Source organism: Stegodyphus dumicola, chromosome X1 (genome assembly GCF_044657685.1).
Source record: "Stegodyphus dumicola isolate Sdum_Otavi_A_Nest chromosome X1, ASM4465768v1".
Lineage (NCBI taxonomy): Eukaryota > Metazoa > Arthropoda > Arachnida > Araneae > Eresidae > Stegodyphus > Stegodyphus dumicola.
The window spans coordinates 98,010,470-98,034,200 of NC_140780.1; the positions used below are offsets into that span (position 1 = coordinate 98,010,470).

General features: G+C 34.7%; 1 protein-coding gene across 1 annotated transcript in view; it reads left to right on the top strand.

Annotated features, from left to right (window-relative positions):
• LOC118183902 (peripheral plasma membrane protein CASK-like) overlaps nucleotides 1-23,731 on the top strand; it is a 367,998-nt gene that overhangs the window by 220,549 nt on the left and 123,718 nt on the right. The window contains exon 13 of the mRNA XM_085807886.1: nucleotides 16,739-16,927. Within this exon, the coding sequence (XP_085664012.1) occupies nucleotides 16,739-16,927 (189 nt within the window). The remainder of the gene's footprint in view (nucleotides 1-16,738; nucleotides 16,928-23,731) is intronic.

Below are 23,731 nucleotides of genomic sequence, written 5' to 3' on the forward strand. Positions count from 1 at the left end.
ACCTTAGTTTTTTTTTAAAGTAATTTTTCATACTTAATGAAGTGATCATCGAAATTTGATTGGAATAAAAATTTTTCCCCAAAATTAACTGTCTGTTAGATAGAAAAGTAAGCAGCCTATTGTTTTTTGAAAATTTTGATCTGCATGAAATATCGGCTAATCTTTGGAATATGGTAACAGGTAGTTTGGCAACATTTTGGTAAGGCGATAAAGGTTACTAGCTAGGACTTTAGCAGTGTACATGGATAAAGTCAAGAGTGTGCACAATGTTTTTTTTTGTGCAATTCTGGGATTTTTTTTAAGTGAAAATAGGTTGACGTATACATGGATGACACTGTGTATGTGCAATTCTTAAAAATGCGGCAAGCAGTGGGCGATTCTGCATTTTCTCCCAATTTCGCGCCTAATCTTCATGATTAAGCACTTGTTCCATAAAAGTTCTAGCACAAGCGTAATTCGGCTAGCAGATTGTTGGAAGGGGAAAAAAAAAAAAAAAAAAAAAAAAAGCCTTTACTTCGTGAAAACAAAATGGCGTCCAAAAAAAACTAGCAGGTTGCTGTAGCAGGGTTGGTCGCCAAAGTTTCACCAAAAAATCGCCATGTTACCATAATCCAAAGATTAACCGAAATATCTTCTCTAAATCTAGAAAAGGAAAGGGAAAGAATGTTTCGATGCCTCTTTAAAGACATCTCTCCTCGAACTTTGAATTTTTTTTTTTTCCAAATTGTGTAAAATTACATTTCTTAAAGTTTAATGCATGCTATCTTTCAGTATTACTTTTCCTCGTAAATAAATTCATAATATTGAATCTTAATCAACATCTAGGAATGTTACTTTATCATATTTAACTGCATGTATGTATTGTGAAGAAACTTTTTGAGAATGTAGTATAAAGTGTTCCTGGTTTATAATTTTAATATTAAGAATCAAATATTCACCTTTCCTTTACCATACAGTTAATAAAATTTGCATCTGTTTTGCTAAACTGTAATCTTTTTGTTTTGTATCTAATATGCACTTTTGATTTCTCTTATGAAGAATGTTCTTAATACACATTAACTTGTGGGCCCACCAGCGGCCGAGTGGTAAAGTCGCTGAACACTTGGTAATTCAGTCTGTGGTTTGAGTTCCGATGCATTGGCTGTCTGCATGGAAATGTTCATGATTTTCCTTTTTGTGTAATGTGTATGCGAACCAGTTCCTCATAGAGTGTCCTTCACGAAGGCACTCCTCTGTTTTGGCAGATAATCCTTGATTGTTTTGCCATAACTAAATAAACCAAACCAAATGCAGTTAACTTGTAAGCCATTTTATAGTAAGAGTTTTTAAATTATAAAGCTAGATTATGGGCTGTTGTCACCAAGTTGCAAAAACTTACAAAGTATGGCAACATCTTCTCGCTGAAACTTCTTCCTCAGTTTAGCACATTTATACTGTGTAACCAAACTTTTTAAAACTGTCATTTTACTATATTTTTCATTGGTTATATCTAATTAAGTTGCAAGATAAGGGTAAAAGGTTTGTGATAGAATGCTGCGTAACAAGGTTCATTTCAAATGTCCTCAAGTGTCATAAGGGCAAAAATTGTATGCTATTAATTAACAGAAGTATCCCAAGCTTTGTATGAATGGCAGTGTCAGGTTTCCTTTCAAGCAATAAAGTCAAAAGGATTGTGAGAAAGAGCTCTTGGTTTTCTGAGGTATCTATATTTTCGAGTCTGATCCCTTAACTAACATATTTGTGGGCTCAGAAATATACATATCAGTTCATTATGGATGGTTTAGTTTATATGATTATGGCAAAGAATGCTAGTACTAAGGGGAGGGTTTGCAGGACTTTATATCAGGTCATTATGATGATTTAGTTTATATGATTATGGCAAAGCATGCTAGTACTAAGGGGAGGGTATGACTTTCTAAGGGAATTTGGCTTGTATGCATATTACACATGGGGAAAAACCATTCAGCCGGCAGTGCTCACATGGAATGTAATCCAGGTCAACTGCAGTGTTTAATGATTTTACTGCTTGGCTGTTGGTGGACTGCCTTATGGATGAGTTGCATGTGAGTGGCCACACTGTGGTAGCCTGGAAGATATTTTTTAGAGTGATATATGGTCTAAGATATGCAAACACATTTCATTGATTTAGTATTTGAAAATAACAATTATCAGAAAAAAAAAACAACTTTAATTTGCCATAAGTAAAAAATTAAGAATATATTGCTGCTAAAAGCAGCTGGGTAAAAATATAATTATGGGTACCCACCCGTTAGCGTTTTTTGGCGGTACATGGACACCGAGTTTGTGCAATTTTTTTACTTATTTTGGACTTGTGTAGCGGCGATTTTTTTCCAAAAATTATTTATAAATTATAATTTTTTTTTACTTAACACGGCCTATTTTTACTTAACACGTTGACTACCCAACATGAGATAACTTGTATCAGCGCTCTTCTTCAGGATGCCCAATACGAGTTATCTCGTATTTTCTTGACTTGCCACTTTTGCGCCGCTGTGAGTTACTTACTTGCTTAGCGCTTGTTTTAGCTGTACCAAGGTGACAAGTTGAAGCATGTATGTACGAGTCAACTTGTAGTGGGCTTCTACGAAGAGCTTTGTCTGACAAAAGCCAACTATGACATAATTTGTAGGACCCTTTTTTCTACCCCCCCCAAAAAAAATAAAATCCTGTAAACTTTTTAATGATTGTTATGGATCATAATTAGTATTTTTAATAATATAATTTGATTAAATTGATTTGGCTTCTCGGACCAGAATCCGAAAAGATTCGTGGCAGTCAACGTGTTAAAAATACATCGGAGAATTGCACAAACTAGGCATTGCACACTCCCTTGACGTTGTCCATGTACACATCAATCTATATTCACTTAAAAAGTAAAAGGAGCAGCCAACAAAAAATATATAATCTCGATAAACTACATTTTAAATCAAACGATGAAATAACATGAAAAAGGAAATTCATCTTAGCACTACACAAAGGGAATATCCACTTACCTTATTTGCAAATTTCCCTGTCATCAGTCAATTAAAATACCCTAACAGCATCCAAAAACTCCCTAAAATTATCTAAACTAGAATCTGTATACTGGCATTGCCATATAAATTCGCAAAAATAAGGGTAACAAAATATCCTCCGACGTTCGACCATACGCATTTCCTTCCTACATACAAGACACTTATAATGGCAACTAAGTAAACCTTCATTTACACACCAGTCAATTAATGCTTTTTTTCCTTGCATTCCAAATAGTACAGAAACTTCAAATTAATCTTGCAGCATTCAGCCATTTTACCATATAAACAACAAAATAACAATATATTTCTTATTATTCCATTTAAGTATTTTTTAATTCCAGGCTCCTGGGCAAATATTTCCTCTATTATATCTTCAATTTTTCCTTTAGCCAAAAAATCCTTCTCTATGTTCATCAGTAGCCAATGACTCCAAATTAGCTTGCTTCATAGTACTCAATCTATGTACCTTTTACAATTTTTAATTTTGAAAAAGCTCTTTCATATTCAGCTTGCGTTATAGATAGGGTGAGTACAAACTTACAAGCAAAAAAAAAAAAAAAAAAAAAAAAAAGACTGCCTTATGCATTACTATATAAATTATACTTCAAGATTAATACATATACACACAAGACGCAATTTTTGCAAAAGTTGCATTTAGCTTTGGATGAATGCTCATTAATAGATACAGTACTCTCTCCTTCTGACTTGGTATCAGATTCCAAATAATGATTTTCATTTGTAATTTTTAGTATTTCACATTTCTTTACTGGGTCCTGATAGTCATCCTTAAGATTATCACTTGTTACACCTGCATAGTGCCCTAATAATATAGAAAAGTAGTCGAAAGTGTTCGTCGACAATGGCTTCGAAAAGTTTTTTGGATCGAGAAGTGATATCTCTTCATACAATGTCCTTTAAACCTACTTTTCATCAATGAAATGGTGTTTGTTGTCCATTATAAAATTAAAGACAGTAACTTCAAATAGTTTGGTAAGGCAATTTAAATTATATTTGGACAGTTTTTTGTCATCCATTTGCTTCACTTTTCGACATTCTCTAGCAAGTAGTTCTATAATTATATCACAACCCAGCCTGTCTAGTGTATTACTGCAATCCATTGCAAACGATTTTGATGTAGTAAATATTAAATCAAAGTATCTAGAAATAGCTTTTAAAGAGCTTGTAGCCTCCGTAACCAAATTATATGCTAAGATGTAATCTAATTCTTTAGTCCTCAAATATTTTGTTACTGGCTTAGTACAGTCAAATACCGAAAATCCGCTCACCTAGAATCCGCATTTTCTCTCAAAATATAAACATTCAGATTATAGATTCCAGAAACTGCAACATTGAGTACAAAATATCGAAGAAAAAATACTTACTGATTAATGACGTCATAATTACTGAATAATAAAGAGTCATAATGGAAATACCAAATTATTGACATCATGATAATTTTTTTTTCCCCCTCTAATCTGCATAGAGGTAAAAAAGCAGCCTATTCACTCAACTTTTCTTTCAAGTTCACGATTCACATTGTTGTATTTCTTGAGCTTTGTTATATCACAAGATTGTTTAGTGCTGTCTTTTTTTTATCCAGATATTTTATAGATAAATTAAGAATATTTTTAATTTCCGCTCTTTTTAATACAATGACAGATAAGAAACACACTCCTGATTTTACTGCTTGCAACGCTGAAAAACGTAAACACGTTGCATTGACGGCAATGCAAAAAGTGCAAATTCTGCAAAAGATGGAGGCAATTGCTACTCCTCGGTTTATAACAGAATCATATGGAATTGTGACACGTTTGTGTATGATATATGGAAAAATAAAAAAAAAGCTGTTGAAATTTTACAGCAACAATGATTCTAACACAGGAATCCGAAACCAGAAATCTTTGCATGAGGTGAAATCGGCAAACCTCTATGCTGTGTACATATAATACTTCACTTGAAAACAAAGTACTAATATAATCAATGTATGTAATAATAATTTATGCATATAAAAATTATTACAATAATGTATATAATAATTTAATTAAATGTATCTAATACGCCTTATTTATTTTGCACTTTTAGTTTGAATATTATGCTTTATCTTTTTTGTCCTGAAATCCTAAAATCCACACAACCTCTGGTCCCAAGCTTTGCAGATTTCTGAAAGTTATTCTAAAAGTTCATATTTTATTTTGTCCAGAATGGATTTTGCTGTTTGTCATATTTGTGCATTTTGTATATCATTGGGAGCAATACATTTGAGTGCAAGTATTAATTCTACATGTAAACAATTAATTATCTTTGCAATCGAAAGAGCCAAAAATTTGTTTATTCTGACTAAGAAGTTGAGGATCATATTGCACATACCAAGTCTAGTGAATCTATGTAAGATAAAATACCTGTCACTCTATTGTATATGTTTTCTGTATAAAGATACCTATTGACAACTGAACATTGGTCCATTTGATTTATGTCAGTGTTAGTGTCAATTTGAAGTGAGTAAAAATACGCTTCTCGAATCTCAGCTAACATTAACCATTTCATGACGTTTTTGATGCTAGTTATGATATAATCTATCGTCATTTTAGATAACAGTGTTATGCTACTCCCTCTACGTTGACGATTAGCATGTTTAGTTATAACATTGATATGCCTTTGAAGAACAGGTTCGTATTTTGAAAGTAATAGTATCGTTTCCAGGTAGTTTCCATGATCAACATTAACATCTGTCAAGCTTTGTGTATTTTCATTCCTATGACTTCGGAAAGCAATTCCTCTTTTTCCAATAAATTGAACAGCATCAATAATTACTACCAACATTTGCTTTCATTCTATTGCATTTTTTGACAAATTGTAAACGTTTCTGAAAACAAAGTACTACATATGTTGTTCCCTTTTGCATTCATAATATGTGCTTCTGTACATTTATTATGAATTTCATTCACTTCATGTTAATTCATGCATTGCATTATGTGGTGATAATCTCTCATTCCTCCCTTAACAAAAATAATTTCGTTAGAGTTGGAATAAAGTAAGCAAAACAGAATAATTCGTTTGTCTGTTTATAGAAACTGAATCATTTTCTATTACTTCCATTAGGACGATAGCACACTAGATGAGGAAGAAAAGACAAATCTTTTGAAGCTGAAGGTTGGCAGGGATGTTTGCTAATAAAAACCTGTCGATCTTGAGCTGCTTATCGGTTGCGCAAAATAGAAAACCGGCAAATATAGAAAGGACGATGATAATGTGTTTGGTTGTTGCTACAGTAATATTTTTTATATTTGTTTTGTCCATTGTTAGCAGCACCAAATTGTCCTCACATGTGTATGATATTTCAGCTTCAAATGTTTTTGAAGTGGTGGACTCTCTTGTGTTTGCACAGTAATTGTTGTGGAAGAAGGTACAATGAAGGAAATTCAGGATACATATCTGTGATGTTTGAGCAATTTTTTACAGAATACTTCATTAGTTTTTGTCTCTTCTTGAAGTTTCTGTGCTCCTCCATTGATTTTTCATTTATCCAATCTACGTACCTAAAAAGTAATGTAAAAAACTTCAGCTACAGTATTTTTTGTCATCAATATATATTATTCAATGACTCATTAAAATTTGCTAGACAGTCTTTTTTAATTACAGTTGTAGTGCAATATTTTCAATTTCACAATTAAATTAGAGCGTGACTGTACGGTATTTTCAGACATCTACTTTACGACTGTTGACTATTATCTCTACTCTACCCTACCCTACAGCCACAGCTTCTTGATCCGCCCAAAAATGCTTTGGCCTGGCGGGCATCTGCCCGATTGCCCACCAGCCCTATCTGCCACTGGCAGTATGTCGCGAAAATAGTTATGTGGTGATCTGGGCGTGCTTATAATGTATATTTGGTTTGGCTAGTGTACAATTCTATGATTTTTTTTTTTTTAAAGTGAAAACGACTGTACATCATGAAGAGAATAACAGTGTAAAAAAGAATTTGTCAGAAAGAATTCTCAAATGTTTTATTACAATTTTACTGGTAAATGTTTTGTTATATTTTTCAATTTTATGTGGAATTCTTTGTGAACCACCATTCTGAAAATGGCTGTTGCCTTTCATGCCCTAACTTAGCAAAGAATTAATTGCTAAAGAGTTCTCAAATGCTTCCTGAATTCACCTATGAGTTCACGACTTTTCGGTGAGGAGGAATCAGAAAAGTATCCATTTAATCTTTGATTTTTCAGCTTCTAAAGGAAATGATCTTGGAGATCCTTATCCCATTTCTTCAATTTAACACAAACATGCTATCATTACTATGTCTGCAACATAATCTATTGGAGTCAAGCTTTTGGAAGTTCCTGCTTTTGAAAAGTAGACTGGGGGACTTCAATCTATGTATAGGTCCGGCTAGCCCTAGCACAGGATTCTGTGCTCCCTTGTTGGGCTCCATGGTGGGTGGGGTGATCGGACCTGAATCCTTCCTATTTTCAATATAGAAACTTTAAATTTTTCCCCCAATAACATAGAAACGAAAAATCCTGGTGCTGTGCAAGTGAATATGCACTTCTACCATAGTTAAAACGAATAAAAGTCCATAGTTCTTAGTCATTACTGGTCAACTTGGAAGTCTGTCACCATTCCTTGTTCACAAGCATATTGTAGCTACTGCTAGAGAGCCAGAATACATAAAAAAGCTCAGGATCTCTGCTTATTGAAATGATGTCTGATGCGCTATCGTCTCTCCTAAAAATGACATGGGTGAGCATTCTATTAATGTGTCCCCACATTAAGTTTTTGAACATGAACATGTCCAGATATGTTGTTTCACAAATAGACCTGGTATCAGTCCCCGAGGAAGAACAGTTAAAAGAACTGGCTGAGCAAAATATGTGAAGTTCACCAAATTAAAATCTGTAGGAATGGACAACTTGTTAACACAAAGCATGTTATCCTAATGTTCTCATCTTCAGAGCTACCGAAAGCTATTAAGGCAAGATATTTGAATTGTCCTATCAGACCTTACATTACCCCACTGTGCTGTTTCAAGTGTCAATGGTTTGGTCATGCAAAGGCTGCATGCTGGTGTGTACTCGCAGTTCCATGACCGGTCATGAAAGTCAGGCCTGTATAGCCAATTCAAAATGCGTAAACTGTCATGCCGACCATCCGTCATATTCACAAAAGAGCCCTAAATGGAAAGAAGAGGAAAAAATACAGCATATTTAAGATTACTTTAAAAAAAAAACTATTCTGAGTCTAGGAAATTGTATAGCACAGTTCAACCAAGACAAAAAGTTTCCTAGCTGAACCCACCAAATCTTATCGATCAATAAGCATGAAGCTTCCCATAGTTTACGGGAAAAAAGCACCTGACTCAGAAACAAATGGCAATAAAAAATATTAAATCCTCTTTCCTTCCAAACGGACAATAGAAAGTTTGGAGATAAAAATGCAAAAAACAGACAGTCCAAAAAAGAAAATTAAAAGCTCCAGAATTAGAAACCTTGCCAAAGTTCTGTTGAAAGGATTTCTTTTTTCTTATTTCATAGAATCCAAGATGGAAATAGAGGGAAGCACAGATCTTCCAAAACACGCCTTGCCTTCCAAAACAAGGAAACAGCATTGAAGTTATAAACATTCCTAATGGCCACTTTCATATTGTGGAACTGCTGTGACTTTCACCTGGGTCTTGACAGTATTAAACAACTTATTTATACATATCAACCTGTTTGTTTAGCAATACAAGAAACTTTTCTCAAACCGGACAACACTGCAAAGCTTTATAGGTACTCGATAAGAAGAAAAGATATGTCCAATGAATGTGCAAGTGGTGGTGTCTGTAGTATCTGGCGACTGTTTGGCGATCAATAGAGCGTGCTTGCCGTGTGTAGCCTCTTCTCCAAAAAGGGTTAATATATTTTAAGAGAGTTGCATGTTAGCCTCAGAAGAGGGAGGTTGTAGATTTCGCTATTTTGTAGGAGCGATGTACTGCTCTGAGTTTACTATTATGCTTCGAACCATATTTTTAATAAATGTTTGTTTTGTCTTGTTAAATGGTCCCTTATTGAACCACGAAGCCATTACAGTGTCGATCTGCTTACATCAATTAACTGTCCTTGAAGTACTCTCCGCTTGAATATGCTTGACATTGAAAACGCATCTGCCGACAAGCTGTGGCGGTCCCGCAAGTCACTTGTACCCCCATTCTGCAGCATGTGCAAGACACCCTGGATGTTCCCGTGTTGACCAAAAGTATTTCCCGTCGATTGGTTGAACGTGGCATGCACTCACGGCGTCCGTTAAAAAGACTGCCATTGACCCCACAGCATAGACGCCAATGTTTAGAATAGTGCTGGACTGGAGTGATGTGGATGACAGAATGGCGAAATGTTGTGTTTTCAGATAAGTCACGCTTCTGTTTATCCAGTGACAGTTGCCGCATACATGTGTGGTGTCGGCGTGGAGACAGATCTAATCTGGCAGTAACTATGGAATGCCCCACCTCGCGACAACGTGGCATAATGGTTTGGGGTGCTATTGCCTACGATTCCAGGTCACCTCTAGTTCATATACAGGACACTATGACAGCTCATCAATACTTGGATAATGAACTGCAGCCGGTGGCAATCCCCTAGCTTCAGGGGCTGCCATGCAATTTTTCAGCAGAATAATGCCTGACCACACAGTGCTCGCATCTGCTAACATGTTCTGCAAGGTATACGGATGCTTCCCTGGCCACCGTACTCTCCTGACCTTTCACCAATTGAACATGTGTTTGATGTGATTGAACATCGTTTGCAGACTCTGCCCCTGCCTCGTTTAGAAGACGAACTGTTTCAAATGGTTGAAAGGGAATGGAGAATCATCCCTCAGGACACCATCAGCACTCTTATTGACTCTATGCCTAGATGTGTTTCTTCGTGCATTGCTGTCCGTGGTGGTCCTACATTCTACTGAGCCGACGCCATTCTCGCTCTGTATTCTGATTATCATTTTGGAGTAAAAATCACTTATTGCTGCTTGCTGTCTCTGTCTTTTTTCCAAATTTCATCACTTTCTGACCATTCCTTCTTGGTCCGCGGTGGTCCTACATTCTACTGAGCCGACGCCATTCTCGCTCTGTATTCTGATTATCATTTTGGAGTAAAAATCACTTATTGCTGCTTGCTGTCTCTGTCTTTTTTCCAAATTTCATCACTTTCTGACCATTCCTTCTTGGTGTGGCATTTTCAATGTCGAGCAGTGTATGTCTCCAAGCAGTTGCCATACAAGTAAGCATTCGGACATTGATTACTGTTTGTAGTATCTATCTACCTCCAAATGAGAGCATTGATGAGGAAGATTTAGAGGATTTAATTGCCTATCTACCAAAACTGTATTTTTTGGTTGGTCATTTCAGTGGACACAGTCCCCTGTGGGGTAGTAAAGGCACAAACCATTAGGAAAGCAAATTAAACAGCTGCTGCATGGCGACTGTCATTGCGTCCTCAACAATACAGAAAGTACTTAACTTTAAATCAGCCAACAGGGATCTTCCACTTGGTTGACCTTGCAACTGTTTTCTTGCAACTCATACCGTTCTTCTCCTTTAATGTTGGGAATAATCCATTCAGTAGTTATCATTTTCCTATTATCATAAACTTCATAGGATATGAAATTCTGTCTCTCAAACATCACAATTTTTGTTAGATAAATTTGACTGGCACTCTTTCTCACATCATGCCTATTTCACTGAAGAAATGGTGAAGGATATGGATACTGATCACTCTGTGAAGACTTCTACAGAAAAAATTATACAAGCAGCTGATATCTCTATCCAAAAAGTGTCTCTTAAGTTTTCCAAAATACCCAAGGCCTTGCTGGAATTCTGAGTGCAAGGAGGCCATCAGAAAACAAAGAAAAGCGTAGAAAATTTTTGGTGATATGGTACTGAATTAAATCTCATAATATTCGAAAGAGCTAACTTTCGAAAGAGCCAACTTTCAAGTGCGTTGGAAGAGTCAAAGGAATACATGGATATCATATGTGTCTTCAATAAACTCCTTTACTTCAAGTAAGAAGGTGGGGAATAAGTTCGGAAAGCTTGCAGCATTTACAAAGATCACACACTCTCCATCTTAAAGTTAAATGGATACCACAATTGGCAGCAGGCAAAAAATGGAAAACACCATTTGGACACCAGTTTTCAGCTGTTTCAAGTAGCACTAACTTTCATCCTTCCTTCTTCTCTTCAAAGATGGTCATTAAAAAACACTCGATTGAATTTTAATTCTCCTACTTCTGAAATTTATAGTCAATGCCAGAGATGAGAAGAGTTGTGTTACAGACAAGATCATGTTCTAGTCCAGACGGCATCAACTGTACATTGTTAAAACATCTCCCCTGTAAGTCATTGGCAACCATCCTCTTCCTTTTCAACAGAATATGGAAAGAGCAAGTATTCCCCAATGCGTGGAGGACAGTTTTTATTATTCCCAATCATCAAACCAGGAAAAGATCCTATAAATTCATCAAGTTACCGCCCTATCACTTTAGCTAGCTGTCTTAGCAAATTGCTTAAAAAGATTGTCAACGCTCACCTGGTTCGCTGTTTAGAGATAAATAACTCTATATCCCCTTATCAAAGTGGATTTAGAAAAGGACTGGCAACTGTTGATAATATTCTACTTTTAGAAATTGATATCCATAAAGTGTTCATTAAAAGGAATCCCCTTTGTATCTATATTTTTTTATATAGAGAAAATTTTTGATACCATATGGAGGTACGGCATCCTTTATGACTTGTACAATAACTGCGTATGAGGAAACCTGCCGATTTTTATTAAACACTTCTTACAGGATCTTAAGTTTCATGTGAAGATTGTCATTTTCTGGGGAATTTCGTGAAGGCTCGGGAGTTCTGCAAGGCAGTGTACTAAGTGTCACTCTATTTAGCATAAAAATCGACTCGATCTTATAACAGCTGCCTCCTACAGTTTATGGTATGCTTTATGTTAATGACCTGCAATTCAGTTGTCGAGGAGTAGACATAAAATATGTGGAAAGAGAATAACAAACTTCTATGAACAGAATAGTTAAATGGTCGCAAGGCAATGGTTTTAGATTTTCTCCCCTGTGTGTATGCATTTTTGTCATAGGAAGATTCCTCATCCTGACTCTGAACTTTATTTACAAGATGTACTGACTCCGGTAGAAAAGGACGCAAAACTCCGAGGAATGCTGTTCGACCATAAGTTAACTTTCCTTTCCCAATATCACCTTCCTAAGAAGGAAATGCTTTAAAACTATGAATATTTTGAAAGTCTTGTCAAATACCTTGTGGGGAGCTGATCGAAGCACATTGCTGCTTATATAATATATATATAATATACGAGGCACGTCCAGAAAGTAAGTTCCGTTTCAATTTATCTCCGCTGCAGCTCTGCGATCGTAGTTCCGCGGATGCGCAGTAGACGCTCTGTATCAAGGAGAAGAAACGCGTGCCATTTGGAGATCGCTGTCAGTCACATATGCTTTGTTGTGCATGTTTACAATGTCGGTGTTGATTGAAAATCCCGCCGCTTGTGAAATCAGATCTGTAATTCGTTTTCTGAATGCGAGGAAAGTGAAACCTAGTGAAATTTATCGGCAAATCTGCGATGTTTACAGACCAAAAGCGATGAGTGATTCAATGGTGAGAAGATGGGTTCGAAAGTTCAATGACGGACGTAGTGATGTGCACGATGAAAAAGTGGGCGTCCATCTTTGGTTACAGAAGAACTGGTTCTCGTGATTGATGACAAGATCCATGAAAACCGAAGGTTTACAATTAGTGCTCTCGCTATGGAATTTCCCCAAATTTCACAATCACTAATGCATGAAATTGTTACCAAAAAACTGAAATTTCGTAAACATTGCTCACGTTGGGTACCAAAGATTCTTACTGAGCAACACAAAACAAAACGGATGGGTAGTGCACTTCAGTTTTTGACCCATTATGCTGAAAACGGCGAAGAATTTCTGACACAGACAGTCACAGGAGATGAAACTTGGGTTTCTTACGACACCCCTGAAAGTAAGCGGCAATCAATGGAATGGAGGCACACTTCATCCCCAGCAAAGTTTAAGCTGAAGCAAATCTTGACACCTCGAAAAATGACTTGCACAGTGTTCTGGGACTGGAAAGGCATCTTACTCATTGATTTCTTACCGCGTGGTCAAACAATCAGAGCAGATGCTTATTACGAGACACTTCAGAAATTGCGCCGCGCAATACAGAATAAGCGTGTTGTTTTTCTTCACGACAACGCACGACCACACGCTGCAAATGTGACGAGAAACCTCCTACAGGGATTTGGCCGGGACATGTTTGACCATCCTCCGTACAGCCCTGACCTTGCTCCTAGCGACTTTCATCTGTTCTTACATCTTAAGTCTTTCCTTGGCGGTCAACACTTCAACAATGATGACAAGCTGAAAGAAACTGTTTCCAACTGGTTGAAGACACAGGCGGCAAATTTCTATGAAGAAGGTATACGAAAACTTGTGCCACGTTATGACAAATGCCTGCAATATTTCGGCAGTTATGTGGAAAAGTAGTTTAAGAGTTGTTGAATTTTGTGCCATAAATAACTTTTCTGTAGCTGTACACAATTTACTTTCATTACCAAATGGAACTTATTTTCTGGACGTACATTGTAGATCCCTTATCCATTCAAAACTTGACCACAGATCAGTCATTTACAGGTCAGCAAGGCCTTCCGTACTTGCCAAACATGATCCAGTACACCACCAAGCAATTTGTATCTGCACTGGTGCCTTTAGAACAGTGGTCCCTAACCTCTTTTCCCTAAGAGCACATTCTAGAATATATGTTGGACAGCAGGCACCGTTTACTTTTTCAAGTGAATTTATAGTGTGTTAGAGTTTATATAATAGATGCACATAAAAAAAAAAAAAAAAAAAAAAAAGAAAAAGAAAAGAAATCAGTCGCATTTCGCTTTGTGCTCGTATTTGTGTTGGGATGCAATTTCTATTTCATTAAAAATGAGAAAACTGTGACATAGAATTTTATTGAAAACTAAAACATATTTATTGTGATTGCACAGCAGCAGGCACAGGTTAAACGGTCAACAGGCGCCATGGTACCCGCAGGCATAGGGTTGGGAACCCCTGCTTTAGAACTTCTCTAGTGGAAAACAACAAGACTGCTCCAAGTTTAAGATGTGGGCATCTTTGTCTTAATCATTATTTTAAAATCATGTCACAGATTCAGAATGCCATCAATTTATATTTACTCAATGATTCATGCTCCCGTTAACATGGTTAGACATGGGTTGGTTGGTTTTGCACCTTACTAGAACAGTATAATATGACTAATATAAATACACAGCTGGAGAATCCTTTTGAGATGCGACTATGGGAGAACTGGAAAATTCAGTCTGTAGATACCTTCCAACACTGGGATAAATCTAGAACAAGTGAGATGTCGTTTTATGTCCCTCTATATGCAAATGGATAAAAATGCTGAGATCACGTTGATGCAGCCTTTGTAGTAGAAAAAATATTCTGGGCTTTCGATTACACCCAGCTTGCTCCATTTTTACCTCTGAACTTACTGCAGTATATCAGGCTTAAATGTTTCTGTCAAAACAACGGCACAGGAATTTCATTATCTATATAGATTCCTTAAGTGTCCTAACATCATTCAAGGAGCCTAAATTTAATTCACATTCCAGTTTTACCAGAATTCTGAAGCATAATCAGACTTTAAAATATTGGGGATATCGGATTCTTTATTCCTAGATCCCCGACCACGTTGGCACAAAAGGGAATGAACCAGTGGACATTACAGCTGAAACTGTTACTACAATATCTAATTCTCCAATTCCGCTCACAGATATCAGCAGGATGATCAACATTTTAATAAATGGCATAGATATTGGGCTGACCAAATGAATAACAAGCTCAGAAATGTTAGACCCACAATTGAATGTGGGTTGTCTATCTCAAAAACAGAAGGGAACAAGTTATTTTGACCTATTTGAGAAAGTTCATTGTCAGCTGACTGACTAATATTTGCTGAAAGGCGAGAAGAATCTTGTTTGTGCGAACTGTAATGAAGATCCGAGTCCACCATATTTTATTAGAATGTCATCGTTTTAATTATCTTCATCAAAAACATTTTAAATGTTTAAAATTAGATTTAAACAACATAATAGGGAAATGCCATCATCAGAAGTTGTTCCACTTTTTAAAGGATACTGACTTTTGTTATAAACTTTAATCTGTTTTTAGCTCGCCTAAAATGTATAGTAATGGTCCATATGGAAATTTTAACATACTTTGTATTTACTGTTTTTACCCCTTGTTTGGTGCAGATAACCTTGTAAGGTTTTTCTGCCAGAAACTACAGTCAATCAATCAAGCTTGCAAAAGTGAAATTTCCTTATTCTATGTTATATACAGGTATGCACAAGTAATTTTCATTATAAAATTTGTAGACATAAAAAGTGTTTTGATTGCTTTGATGGTAAAAGAAATATTTTTATTCTTACTAGCCCTTGAAACAGTTCTTTATACTCTATGGTATAGGAACTTTATATCTTAATGACTCACCTTTTAATGATCAGCTTAAATTTCGAACTTTCTTCCTTAATGCACCGAGGAAGAGGTAGTGCAAACTGTAATATAGAGAAAATTTTGCATTGCTTTATCAATATTATGATATAAAAAGTAACACAATATGCAATGTGTTTTACCATGGCACATTCATGTATTAAATTTCACCATATTTATGTATGTTGTATGAATGTTCAGCTTTATGTAGCATTCACTATTATCCACAGTATGCCCTGGAGCGAATTACCCGCAGATACTTTATTTTGTTTTACAAATATAGCTTATGATACATTCTGCCAGAGGAATCGATACTCAGACTGGATTATTGGGACTGTATTAAAAAAAGTATGTATTTATATGCAGTATATGTATGTGTCTATGCATATGTATGTATGTACGTATGTGTATATACATGCATAAATGAACATCGGAATCCGGTCCTGATAACAGAAGAGTACCAAGGAATCTGCATAATTTTAAATCAAGAATGTGTTCTGATTATTTTATTTAGCTCATTTATACTTCCCTTACTATAAGCACCTTATGGAAGTTTAATAAGCTTTTTGTGCTATTACATTTCTGAAATAAGTTGTTAGATCGATGCTAAATAAAATACTCCATACTACTGAGGAAACATACTGAAAATGTTATAAAATGAATATCTTCATGTGTGTAACATAAGCACTGGTACTTGTAGTATGTGTGATAGTAATCTCCGTTTGCTCCTTTATAAATGTAAGAAATTTAAACATTTCTTCTTAGTTTTTCAGCATGTCTAGTTGATGTGAAGTCGCTGTAATGAAAAGGGATTAATGTAGTTTTATCAAGTTCTTACACTAGCCATCTTCGACGAAAGGATAATTATTATGAGGATACTATTATTCTTTTAATGTCTCTCTCTGTGCTATTATTTTATTCTCCTAATATTAATTAAGGTAATTTTAGCCTGCATAGCATTTGATGAAGTTTAACTACATGTACTAAAACATTTTACCCATCCTCTTTTTGCTGTAATAGGGATCATCTTAGGCATACAGTGCAGGTTGATTGTAAGAAAAAGACATAGCTACTATTTTTATTTGAATGTATGTCATTTTAATGTGCAGTTAATTATTTTTCAGTCCTTACTACAAGCACATGATGTATTATCTCATGAAGTATATGGAGAAGATGCAATTTGTGTAACACCTCCTCCAGTTGCTTGCTATACTAATGGTGTTCAAGGAATGGAAACTGAAATTGGGCCTGAAGCTGAAACTGTCACTCGAGTTCGTCTTGTTCAGTTTCAGAAAAAAACTGATGAACCTATGGTAAGATACATTTTCCTAGAAGTGTAATTTTTAATTTATGTATTTCGTGAAGCTCTGTTTATTAAACATTTTTGCCATTTTGTTTAATGATTAACAGAATAATAGCAAATCTATTCCATACTATTTTTTGCTTAAAACTTCTTGTAGAATGTAGATTGTACGATGGTAGAATGTTCTGACAGTTTTTATTTTTTTTTATTTTACAAATTAATCTATTATTTAATTTCAAGTATGTAAATATTTGAGTCAGTAAATTAAGAGCATATAAAAACTGCATTGTTGAATTATAGCACTTTGTTTCATGAAAAAATTCTAATTTTAATGAGAGTTATTTTCAAAAAAAAAATTTTTTTTTCGATCATCTGTAGGTATTTACTTGTGTAACTGAAAAAATTTTGTTTCGGTAAAATTTATTCTTATTGGTGTTTTTGCAAAAGTGTAGGTTAGTGATTTTGACATCAAAAGTAAATACTAATCTTATTTATTTCGAGAAGGTATTATAATGGATTACATTATCTTTTGATATTTGTCCTTTCACCCTTTAAAGGGAACCGGTATATTAATATACCAGTTTTTTGTCAATTTTTTAACCTCCTAAAAATGCTAATTTTTTTTTTTTTACACCAAAAGCTGTAATCGTAAGTTTCTAGTATTTCCCTTTGATTCTAAATGGCAGCAGTACCCTATGAATACTCAATATTTTGCAGTTATGAAATTAATATACCTCTTTCCAAGGTATCACGTTTGAAGATTCATAAATTCTATTGGAGGGGAAGAAAAAAATTGAAAATCTGCAAATACATGATGTACCCATGCTGAATTTTATATATTTACTTCATTTCAGTTAGAAGTGATAATTAAGAGATTATTTATATGATTTTAAGACCAGTATATAATATATACCGGGGTGCCCATACTGAAGGTAGTACGCCAATAGATGGCAGCACCAGTCTTCTTCTTTTCTACTCTGTGAAATGACAGGATTTCTTTATATTATAACAACTTATGATGCAATAATTTTTTATCATTAATTTACAAGTTGTTTAGGATTCAGTGTTATGTTCATGGGGGGGATGTGGAGTTTACTGACTCTGCACTAGGACTGAATACAAGTATATTAGTTTTATTTTATTGTTTACTCCACTCGAGTTTCATTCGCCTCTGTTTAGCTAAAATTTTAATTTCAGCACTTCACTCTTTCCCAGGAGAAAGACTCATCGATTTCAAAATTGTCGTCTGGCGTCAAAACGTTACACAATTGTAGGGATGAAATGTGGCATGTTAGCCTCTAAAGACACCTGTTGCTTCGTGTTTTCCAAAATCCTAGAATGCAGCAAAAATGAAAAGAGGTGATTGACAGCTAATTTGTCATGTAGGGGGGTCATGCCTTCTTTTCTTTTTGTGATCTTATCACTCAAACGGAAAGCTCACTTAAAAATATGGGAAATGAAAATGCATTTTAGGTCCATCTCTTAGTGTAATGGCAAAACTGCTGATTTGAAAGCATGCTTTTATTCTTTAGGTATCATCTTAGTTACTTTCAGATGAGAGACTAGGGAACACAAGAGAACTTTTCCCACTGAGTTAGGATACAAAAAAGTGGTTTTTGAAATAAATTTTCACAGGTGGCGAAAGGAGGGAAAATATTTCTAAGGCCAATTTTAGATGCAAACCAAAATTTATCCAAAAGTTGAAAAGAGGCCCCTAGGAGTCCAAAGAGGTTGAAAATCGAAATAAGAGCTTTGAGTTGTAACAAAGCATTTAACGGCATTTCTTCCTGAACAAAAAGATATATTACAAGCTATATTTACAAAAAATAAAAAGTGTGTGTTGGGGCAGATTCTTGTTATCATAGCATGAAGCATGGTTTTCTTTTATATATTATCTGAAGAATAAAATATAATAACTTTAAAAATGCAACATAATTTTTCAGCTGAGTCGTAATGTTTCATTTTTCAAAATTTTATTTGTCGGCTGAGTTACATCTCCTTGTAACATTATACTAGTTCAATTACAGCATGATTCGGTTTACACATGCAGTGTTATATTTGCTAATTTTTTTTCATAAAATAATAATATTGTATTTAAATAAAGCTTTCTACCCATATTTTACATAAATATGTTCAGCTGGGTTGTAATCATCAAAATGCCTGAAAAAACACATTTTATTTTTAAAATTTCTAGCAAAATTTAAAAAAAATGTTTATTCTTAAGACTTACAAAACTATATTCAAGCGCACACCTCTATAGACACATATCAAAAGTATGCAAAATTAATTTTAAAAATAAAAATTAATAATTGGCAGCTATCTGGAAGAAAATGTCATACAGGGGACCTGTATAAAATATATACAGGGTCTCAAAATTCAGGATTTCACTCTAGATTTTTTTAAAGTCTCAATTTTGTGTTCTTAGGGTCCATAAGTTACAATACATGCCAAATTTTATAACAATTTAAACAATTTTATATACCACCCCTCAAAGAGTTAAAAGGCAGTTAAGACATTTTAATAAGGCGATGGAAAATAAAAAGTTGGCATCCAGTGCGAGGAAAGAAAAAATAGTGCTCTTTCTCAGAAAAGGAAAAAGTGGAAATGACATCGTAGCATTTCAGCAACATCTTGTTCTTGCAAAGTTATTAGCTGTAATTCGAGGTTGCATATGCTAGATAGCAGCTTCATGATTACTGCTCAAATTGGTTCCAACTGTACATAGGAATGTATGCTTTAACACATTATTGTGAAAGGCATGAATACTTTTGTATCAGGCATTGAGCTAAAACAGATGTTTGAATTATGACAAAAGCAAAATATTGCAGACTTCACGAAAGAGCTTTAGTGATTTTAGCACATAATTTGAACCAAAACATCTGCTCTCCAAAACACAGTCTGACAACTAAAATATTTTCAGAAATCTAAAGCAGACTGTAGTTGTATAAATTAAACATGTATACTATAAATAGTGTAATAATGCATGATGATATTCAACTCCATAGAACTTTAAAAGAATGATAATTTAAGCATGGCTGAGAATATAGAGTCATTAAGTGTATTTCAGATCAAGAAAAATGAAAAGTCAGCAGTGTGCTCACCAGGATTCAAACTGGTGGGAGGCATGTGGTAAAGAAAGGGAAAATTTCTTACAAGTTGTAAAATGTGCTTTCTAATTTAAAAAAAAATTAATATGAAATTTTTTTTTTATTTCTACATGTCTCCTTTTCAGTCTGCATCTATATCTTTTGCAGTGGTAATGTGTCAAAATGAGTGTGGTGGAAGTATAAATAAAAATTTAAACATCATTAATTCCTTTTTCATAAATTAGTGTTCTTTGAAGATACAAACTTCCAAATTGAACACTTAAATATCAGATTTGAACACATTTATTAGTCGTATTGAAATTTAATTTTCATTGCCTAATGTTCTAAAATGTTATGATTTTTGAGGTGAACTATTTTAAATTGCTGCTTTTTCTAAAAGGTGATGTAGTAAGTTGCTGTGTTCTTAAAATATGGAAAGCTGATAGCTAAGCAGAAAGTTGATTTTTCATCATATTGTAGATATAGTACAACTTGCATGCACATATATATGTATGAGGGAAAGCCTTTATTTCACAAACTGGCATGATGTGTTTGCAAATAGCAATAAATACCTTCCATTTATGTTACTAGGTGGCAGAACCATCAGTTTATTAGTAACAAAGTGCCAATTACATATTCACAGTTCAGTTTGAAAATGCTGAAAGTTTCACACAGAAAATGCTAATGGCAAGCAATAGAGAAGAGCAGTGTACTGTTATCCACTTTTTTTTGGGGGGGTGAAAGGACTTTATAAACAAAAGATAGTCAAGAACAAAATTTTTTCTGTTTATGGAAGAAATTATTTGTTGCGTAAAACTGTGGATGAGTGGGTCAAGAAATTTTCTGAAGTGCTTCTCCAAAGTTTATAATGAAAACCGAAGTAGGTGTTCTTTTCATATGGAGGCAGACTCAACATCACAATGGATGGAGAACCATAGCACTAAGAATAGCAGTACCTATTTGTTCTATTAAAAAAAAAAAAAAAAAAAAAACGGGAACTTTGCAGATGATGATGATGTTCAAGATGGAAATCCTAATATGGCAAAGACACCAATCCAAAGAATTATATGCAGCTGGTATTGAAACATTGATAAAATAATGCAACAGATATATTAATAGTTATGAACATTTTGTTGAAATATAAAACTAATATTCAGGTGACTCTCTTGTTAGGTTATTTTGTTAATTGCTTTTTATGACTTGCTTATCGCTTTTCTTCATACTCATATTCAGAACGTATTGTGAAGAGTGCATGTTTGATAGTGTATTGAATTCATGCTTTATATAGTTTTATGCTCTTGATAATGCCTATTTTCTAGACATCCAGTATTTTCCCAAATTTATTTTAGAATTTTTTTTTACAAATAAGCATTTTGTATACATTGTGTGATACCTAGTATTACAAAGTACTCTATATTTTAATAAGGTGAAGTAGTCATGCATCTTCTGTATATTCTTCATCTTCTGTTTTTCAAATTGTATGTTTATTGTTGTGTTTTTGTGTGGGTGAAAAAGCAGCCATCGTTTTCTAAGCATTTATTTTGTGGTTTATTAATCAGTGCCATTTTAAAATCATGCAAAGTTATGTTTTGTGGTATGGCTAAGAGATTTATTGCAAGATAAATGGCCAAGAGATTTATTGCAAGATAAATGAATAGATCCAATTTGCTGCATTGTATAAAGCATTTGTTGAAATCACTGTTATTGCCAAGTGCTTCATAATGCATTTTTTGAAATCACTATTAAATTCATCTTTTTAAACCACAATCACACTCACGTGTTTAAACTGGATCATTCTTGATCGCATTTAGGAGAAGCGAAAGAGATGGTGGAATATTTTTTCCTAAAGGTGCTCTTGAAAAAAACACAGGATTTGTATATCAGAATGGCCAAATCTTTCAGACAAATGTATTATTTCTGTTTCGCCATTGGTTAAAGGATTACTTGGCCAAGGTTTGTTATGTAGCATATTAGGTTCCTGTGGAATTTCAGCATCTTCAGTTGCCAAAAGTCTTCTCTCATCAAAATTCTATTCCTCTGATGATGTCTTATCTCATTTTCCACTGAAAATCTTTGTAAGTCTTAACATTTTTCTCTTTTTACTATTTTGAAATCATACAGTTCCATGTTTCTCTTTTGTCAAATAACTCTTCCTTCTGTTCGTAATAATTTGATATTTTTTTTTTTGTGTGTGTGTGTGTGTGTCTGTGTGCGTGTGCTTTGTTTTTTCTTGCTAATAGAATCCTATTGGTCATGTCATATGCTTGCAGTTTCAAAATAGTTTACCTATGTTAGAAATTCTTTTTTACATTGTACAGACCTATACTATTTTAAATGTTAACTCCTGGAACTCTAGTGAGATGACTATTGTTTCATCTTAATTTCTAAGTTGCGCAGAAGTAGGTTAAAATAAATCTTTCTGTTTACTTCTCAGACCAAGAAGCAACCAGTTTATTAACAAAGAAATGAAATCTCTGCAGCTTGCAAGAAAATCAGAACAGATCCTCAAGTCAAAAGTAAAATGCACCTACTAAGCTGTGGCTCAGACCTAATTTCTTTCATAATGCAGTTATGACTAGCAAAGCTAAAGCCAGTTTAAGTAGAAACGACACTCGTTAATTCAAACTGAAAGATTCTCAAGAAAGAGTTCAAATTATCCGATTTTAAGAGAAAATAGTTTTAAAAGTTTATCGTTGAAGAAGAAAATTTTCCTAGTATTTATAATCCCAGAAAATATATTATACTGTGATATGTAAGATTAAATATATTAAAAAGCAATAAAGATGCTGATAATCACGCGTGTGCATTGGTCATGAGCCTTGAGAATAAATCTGGATTAATTGCTGAAGATCATGTGCCTCCAGTCTGTCACACTCCAGCTTGCCTAAGTTAGGCAAAAATCTAACCAACACTGCCTATAATAGGTCAATGGTAGGTGTCTTATACCAGCATCTACCAGTCATCTTCAGATGGTTTTCCTTTATATCACTGGATGCTTGGAAGGTGGTAAATGGTGCTGAATCAATGCTAGCGGTTGTTGGTATGGAAGTGGCCGCTCTTATGATTGCATGAACCTTATACTCATTTGTGTTCCTGGGACAACCTGACCCTTTGCGACGGTAGATTATCCATGATACATTGCCGCCAACACCGAGCAACTACCATAAAGCTCCGACCGAAGTGGCAACCAATATGCCTGTTCAACCAACCTGCTTCTCTGAGACCTAATATATGCCATATCTCAAAGTCCGACAGTTGTTTGTACTGCTGCGGGTTATATCTCGGAGGCATGCCTAGTCACAACACCATTCATCTAAGTCGATAAATTTGCTTAATAGCCCAACAGCACGAGCAGTCATGCTTTAAACTCTCCCAGCTGCCCATATCATATGCACATAGTGCACTTACCCTTGTCTCATTGACATCGAAATTCAAATTATTTGCATATCTCTTACCAGACTACATTCCTGCTGAGTTTTGTGATTGTAGCTCGATATTTTCTAGATGGGGTTTTTTTTTTTTTTTTTTTTTGGTTGGTGTGTGTGTGTGTGTGTGACAGTGTGTATTGTGCCTTGACTTCACTTGAATAAGCCATCCAGCATTCCATTTAAAATCTTCAGTACCCATTCAACTTGCCAATTCATGAGTCTTCATCTGCAATAGGGGTCCATTTATTGGAAAATTTCAAGATCTAGCCTTCTGAAACTAAGCAGTAGAGCTTTTCCTAG